Source organism: Botrytis sinoallii (assembly GCF_014898435.1).
Source record: "Botrytis sinoallii strain Bc 23 chromosome Unknown BSIN_001, whole genome shotgun sequence".
Lineage (NCBI taxonomy): Eukaryota > Fungi > Ascomycota > Leotiomycetes > Helotiales > Sclerotiniaceae > Botrytis > Botrytis sinoallii.
Genome location: NW_024066028.1, coordinates 1778503 through 1785448, shown reverse-complemented (window position 1 = coordinate 1785448; position 6946 = coordinate 1778503). Strand labels below are relative to the sequence as shown.

The 6946-nt window shown below is 37.9% G+C and overlaps 2 protein-coding genes across 2 annotated transcripts; one reads left to right on the top strand and one right to left on the bottom strand.

Moving 5' to 3' along the window:
- Positions 1-1868: 1868 nt before the first annotated feature.
- On the bottom strand, positions 1869-2762 carry EAF02_000381 (uncharacterized protein; the record flags this gene model as incomplete). The annotated part of the gene is made up of 1 exon (XM_038896429.1): positions 1869-2762. The coding sequence occupies one exon, from the start codon at positions 2760-2762 to the stop codon at positions 1869-1871; it is 894 nt and encodes a 297-aa protein (XP_038763288.1).
- Positions 2763-6305: 3543 nt separating this feature from the next.
- Positions 6306-6946, top strand: EAF02_000380 (uncharacterized protein; the record flags this gene model as incomplete). Its single annotated transcript, XM_038896428.1, has 3 exons — positions 6306-6389; positions 6439-6476; positions 6547-6946. The coding sequence occupies 3 exons, from the start codon at positions 6306-6308 to the stop codon at positions 6944-6946; spliced, it is 522 nt and encodes a 173-aa protein (XP_038763287.1).

The following is a 6946-nucleotide window of genomic DNA, read 5'->3' as shown; positions in this document are numbered from 1 at the left end:
TTAGAGTATTTGATGATAATATGAAAATAGAGTTTTCCTTTTAAGTTGTAGACTATACAGAGGTATATTGCTGTAATATATTTACCTCCGTACAATCCGCAAGAAGGGTCTTTTTTGCAATACGAGCTTTAATGCCCAAAGCCCTGGCATTTTTGGTATTGTGTAATAGGTTTGGATTCGTAGAATTGTTCTACTCTAACACTAGTGCCTGCAATATACAACCACTTTCGAATAGCTAGTTCGGCTTCTGATTTTAAGACAAAAGCTATAACGATAACGCCGTCTTTTTGGTGGGCTCTTTTGGCTATTGGAGTGAGCCAGAAGGGAGTTCCTATTAGCTTGAAATCTGTATTGAAGGTTTTGATTTCAGTTATAATCAATCCATTCCTTTGGGCCCAGAGAACTCTTTTATAGGGATATTGTGAATAATAACCCTATACTATTCTTAGTCTTTTGAATCCTTTCGAATTTGATAACATTTTTCCAGATAGCTTTCTTTTCAATTAGGAATTGTATTATAAAGGGATTATTAGTAGTAATAATAATATTGTTATTGAGAGAGAGTATTGCTGCAGCAACTATTGGTTCTTTGATTCCAATTTCCTGGAAGGCTTTATTAATCTTGTTTTGAATCGTTAAGGGCAAGAAGGTTTTGGAGTTAGGGATTTCTGGTTTAATTAAGAATAATCGTTTTTGGATAATACTAGTCTTTTTTTTATTAGAATAGATTTGTTACTTTTTCCTTTAATACTAGATTCCATTCCCTTTCTTTGTAATATTAGTATAAGAAGGTTTTGATGTTGATATTGTGGTATTGGTGAGAGCTGATTTGGTTAAAGCTTTGGTTTGAGATTCGATTTTCTGTATAGCTGTTTTCAAATGATTGATTTGGGATGTGATGATTTTGAAAGTTGTAATGAGATTTCCTTTTTCAGTATATTCTCTAAAGATTTCTAAAAGATCTAATAGCTTAAATTGTTCGTTACGTGATTGAAAGAGAGTAGAAGCTAGAACTATAAGATCTCTAGCTTTTAGAATAGCTTTTTTAAAAATGATTGAATCGTTTTGGATTTTGAATTGCTTATTTGAATTGATGAGTAGTATAGTAAAGTTTCGCTTTTTGTTTTGGTTGAAAATTTGAGTAATGTTGTTTGGCTTTTGAGTAATAAAAGGATCGCTAAGTATACTGAAATCTTGTATTCTGATTTCAGGACTGGTTATTTGATTGATTGATAAAGTAAGGCTTGATAATTCGATTGGGGTTCTTTTAGAATAAGTAGGCAAATTTGGGGTTGTAGAAGGGCTGGAAATGATTGCTGGATAGGTATTTGGTATTATAGATTGGTCTGGAATGGCTTCTCTCATATCTATATCTGAAAGAGTATTCAGATTAGTATTTGGAACCTCTACAACTATACAATCGGAGTGTTCCATATTGATATTGAGATTGGATTGTCTGTTCTGAAGTCTTGGAACAGAGTTTTTCATGCGTTTTTTTGTGTGCGTTTCGTGTTTCGAAACGTCGGCGGCAGTATCACAACAACTACTGACCAAAATCACTTGGAGATAATTGCAATGGAATTGTATTGATAACTATGATCTAGAGCGATCGTGAGAAGGTCGTATTTCGAAGAAAAAGTTTCCTTCGAAATTTGTTGTGTGTGCAAATTTGATGAAAAACGCGGATTATTTAATATTATTTTAGAATGATCCATCTTCTCCCCACCTCGAAATACACTAAATTTATTAAAATGCGGATTATTTAACGGAATCCGCAATTTGACATCCAAACATAAATTCAAAATCCGTTTTCAAAAAGAGCGGAATATTCAGTGGATTCAGTGCGGATTTGTATATTCAAACTAGCTCTAAACGCCGGGAATTCCAACTTGGGCTGGAAGGCCCCACACAGGAACATGGGGGGTTCCACCGAAATCGGTGATGTAGATGGACTTCTGGTCCACAGAAGGACGGACATCGTTTGCGACGGGAAAATCGGTTCGGCTGATAACGGGCGCAAGAATCTTGGAGATTGGGTCGAATCTCCAGAGACCTTGGGCAAGACCGTTGGTCAAAGTGCCGACAGCGGAAGGCAAAACAGTGATGTACATGAATGAGCGGTTGGTCCCTGGTTGCGTGACCCAAGCGACATCTTCGATGGCGTCGAACTTTAGGCCCATGTACGAATTCAAAATTACCTTGGCCTCACCCGTGCTAGGATCGACGGAGTAAACACCACCACTGAAGTTGCGGGTGTCATCACGGAGAGAGGTGAAGTAGACGAGACCTTGGTGATAACAACCACCGTTGGGGTTCTCAAGTGGGATGGAGGTGGTCAGGTTGCGGGTGGTGCCATTGGCCAGATCGAGAATCTCGACATGAGTTGCTCCGTCGTTAATCCAAGTGGTGTACCAGACTTCATTGCGCTCTTTGAGCCAAACGCCGGTTTCACCAGCGAAGTTCAAGGCTCGCTCCTCGACGAGGTTTGCAGATGGATTCGGGCCGAGCAGGGCAAGGAACTCGTTGTCATAGGACACAAACGGTGCAGTCTTAGCAGACTGAAGGAGAGTGTTGACCTCTTCGTCTGAGGTGGTGGTACTGTTGAGGAAGCTGAAGGCTGGGTTACCCTCAAACGGCGCTGGAAGTAGGTAGGTGTACTCGGTAGGGATAGAGACAACGGTGCTGCTGTTTTGCGCTGCAGATGGTAAGATGAGGGCTGCGGCAGACGCCAAGCCGAGAAAGAGAGGTCGTATTAATGACATATTAGGCGAAGCACAAATGCTTATTAAAGAATGTCCAAGAAAAAGACTGCCAAAAGGAATAAGTCGGTGAGTACTTAGAAGCAGGATGTACTAATGGCAATGCCGATATAAACATTTCGTTTCTCCACTGAACCTTACAGAGTCTAAATTAATAGTTGTCGGCCTCTGCCAGATTGAAACGACCCGGATATTTGGCTTAATTACGGAGGTATGAAAGTACCATGGCTCAATGATGACACTGCTTTCTAATAACCTTAACTATGCCGAATAGAACTGTTCGTGGTAGAAAAAGGTGGTGATAAGACTTGTCTTTGTTACCTCCGTAAACATCTTTGATATGAGACGGTAGGCTCATATCGGTTTTATAGACTTTAAAATAAATTAAAGTGCTAAAGCTTAAAAGTAAGAACTTAGTTGGACCCCCCCTGCTCGTAGAAAGTGTTAAAAATTTCAAGGCTTTCTTCTTTGCTACATAACCCAGATCATTCGTTCATGTAAGTGCTAAAAATCACGGTGCCTAGGCACAGGGAGAGACCCGCACCGCCGCGGTTGGTGCTAATTGACGATGCCGAGTGTTGGTTCGAGAAAGATACGGAAGACGTGGCTCCCACTATTAGTAGGCCCCAAATGTCTGTATTGTATTCTATCTAAAGAGCTAGCTAAGTGGGAAAATAGTAGGCCTTATATAGGCACTACTGAAAGAGCTAGTCTCTTTCGCATTCGCCTAATACCTTTGATACAGTAGCCATTGTATTGAAGTCATTCCTTTGAAGTGAATACCCTTGTTCACACACCAAGCAAGTAAACTTCTATACAAGTCGGATACGGTAGTAGTCATATCGAATACTTTTCGTCTCCTATTTTTCTTTTATTGATAAGATGTGACGATTCAGTCCCTTTCAGGTTCCTTTCTCAGTCACTTAGCTTCTAGGACCTTAGCCTAGCACGTGACTCATTGGTGTATATAGTCCGGAGCCCTTACAGTTCTCTTCTTATTCTTTTCTTCCTTCTTTAGTTTTAGATTCTAAGGTAGAATTGAATCCTTTTATGACAGTCCTTCACATAAGAGAACTAACTTATCTCATATAAAGCCGACAACAAATTAATAGCTATTTTACAATTTACTTCATATCATTTTACAATAGGATATACTTTTGTATATTTTTATAAATGTAATATAATATATAGTAATTTTAAAATTTGCCTTTTGATAGCTGTATATTTAACTTCGAAGTTATGACTAGACAGTTATTCTTATATTAAATACTTGAGATAGTCTACTTTGTTTTCGGCCCGAAAAGTTATGCCAAGCTTTCTAAAAGACGCTATTAAATTCAGGGTTGTTAGCTAATGAGATGACTATAATTCTTTTGATACATTAATATCGAAACACTAGATGTAATTGACGCGAGCGAGACGATTGTATTCAAAATGACGCATACGAGAATCATATAATAGATTAATAGCATATGCTTACGTTTGAAAATGTAAATTGAAAGTATGGATTAACTAACTGACATTGGGATGCGAAGACTCAACACCTGTACGTGGTGCATCCTACGAACCTCCAGCTCTTTTTTGAGAGTCTGCAGAGCTAAGTTTGAGTCATTTGATGGAGTCGTGGTAATTGGAAGAGGAAAAGACGCCCGATCGCAATGTTTTTTGCCTCCGGGTTGGCTGATGGTAAAAACCAGATCTTAGTTTTTTTTGACACTCACATTATCGGATGCATACTCTACAATACTACTTTTATTACGAAATAGAGGACAACACTATCATCTACAACAATACGCTACAAAATCATCTCCAAGAGCTTTCTGGAGCGTTGAGTGCGATTTACTTTTTTCGATTTGAGGGGGAAGTTTGTGTGCTGAGAGCTTTTGTTCAGGGTTATTACACGATTAAACTCTACTTTTCTCCTTCAATTTCATTCAAATAATAATATATATATACTAGAAAAAACTGGGGAATACGACTCGAGCTAATGATGTATTTGCCATGGGAATCAGTGGAGGGATATGAATTGATAAGGGTGTGGTACCCCTTACAATCAATGCCCTTAGGAAATTGACTGACTAAGAGGACTTGTCAACTCTAGCCCACCAATTTAAAGGATATATACTACAAGTTTGAAGGCCTTATAAAATCACTACCCTATTGTTTCAATACTATAAAGTCGATATTAGGTAGGTATAACCGCTGGAAAGTTACAAACAGGATAGAAGATTAATATGAGGAAAGGTTGTTCGGATTGGATTGATGGAGGGATTGGATTTGGAAATCATGAGTGTAACGCTTTGATTAGTATTTATTTACTATATAGCATTACATATAATAAATAGGCTTGTTCCCCAAGATTTGTTTCACTTCCACTATTGGAAATATAACTATTTTTGTATGCTAGTTAGCTAGCAGTACCCTATTATTCTCTGTCAAGAGCTTAATTGAGCTTTTTGGCTGTCCTATATAGTCTTAGACTGAAGGTGGACGTTAATAAAAAATCAATCAATCAATCAATCACTAACTGACATTTTGATGTCTTGAACTATCTCGCTTCTTTTACAAATTTTCAAGGCTAAGAAATATCAATTATAAAGCTTATATTAAACCTTCAGTTGCTTATAGAAGACTATCGAATGATATTAAAGCTGAAGAGAAGCCTAGCATATCTGTTATCGCAAAAAATTTATAATTTGAATTGCTATATATCGTATCGATGATTTAAAGAGCAATCGGCTTATTTATATCTCTTTCTAAGAAGACATAATCGATGTTAGGGTTGATCCACTTACCACTAACCCACAAAAGCGTGGAGTGTTCCGAATGCGTTCGGAACAGTGGATCTACATATAAACCCTGTCAGGTGTCGCTCCCTGACAATCGATTTCTTAACAAAATATAAGAGAGGATCTGATAATCACAAATAGATATCTCATTCGAGGAGACTAGTAATACTCGAATAGATAATAACAATAAATTAATTAGCTTAGATACTCTAAGTCTTTTCTAGGTTATAAAAATCCTATATTTTATAATTATATACAAACTAACATCAGCCTAGGATAGATCTATAGAATCTATATTATATAATCTTCTCGAGCCCTGTATCGATCAATCGTAATAATTAGATAGTTAAGTACCTAGGTATACTATTATACCTTCGTATTTATTATATAGCGCGAGACTTTGCTGATTATCTATAGATTTCAGATCTTCTAGTAAAGTACTATACATCTAAATCACTACATGCTTATATTATAATCTAAAGTAGAATACACATATATATTCAGATAATAGCAATTCATTATTTAATAAGGGATGATTTGTTTTACCAGTTTGAAAATATAAGAGTTGAATACTATGAAACTTTGCCTTAGATAGACTTAGACCAAAACAGTTGGCAGTGTGTTCAGTTAACATGCGCCTACCTTCTGGCCGTCAATCTCGCTTACTCATTCTTTCATGCTTTCTGCATAATTTCAGAATCATATATATAGCGATAAGTATAGGTTTTCTAGCGACAATTTATCGCTGGGTTTAAACATGGGCCTCCATTCAGTTTCCCCCGCTCGACAGCGCTTGGACATGTGCTTTCAAATGGAGCAAACATGTGATGGAGGATTACCTGTTTGTAGGTCTGAGCTACGCTAGTATTGCAAGAGTTGCTTACAAATAGGTTGGTAGGCTCTTCATGCCTATCGTTAAAAGAGGCTTGTAAGAAACCAGAAATTGGAATCGAGGGTGCCCCATGGCAGAAATCTCCTACCTAATCAATCTTGGCGAGGGTCCCATCTCATGATCCCAAGCATAACGACGCAGTCTTCACGGAAGATTTCGTCAAAGCACAACATGGGGAGTTATACATGGCATTAACGCTATGTTATGAAACTCTTCGTTGTATGAAATGTATTGAAGAATCAGAAATCAGGCGGCCTCCTCATCAAACCCTTCCCAAGGAGGAGCTCGTCACGATTGGATTAGAGCCTGAAGTTATTGCTCTTCTCCGACATCTTCCATTTCGTGAGATGATGATGAGATATCACATGGCAACCCTTCCTTACAACTATTTAAATGATGTTTCCGAAGCACGTGAAGTCCTCTGGAAAGATGAATACAAATCATGCACCATGGGCTGTCCGCCTTGGTTCCTGGAAAGTCCCCCAGGTATATTGGACGAACCATAA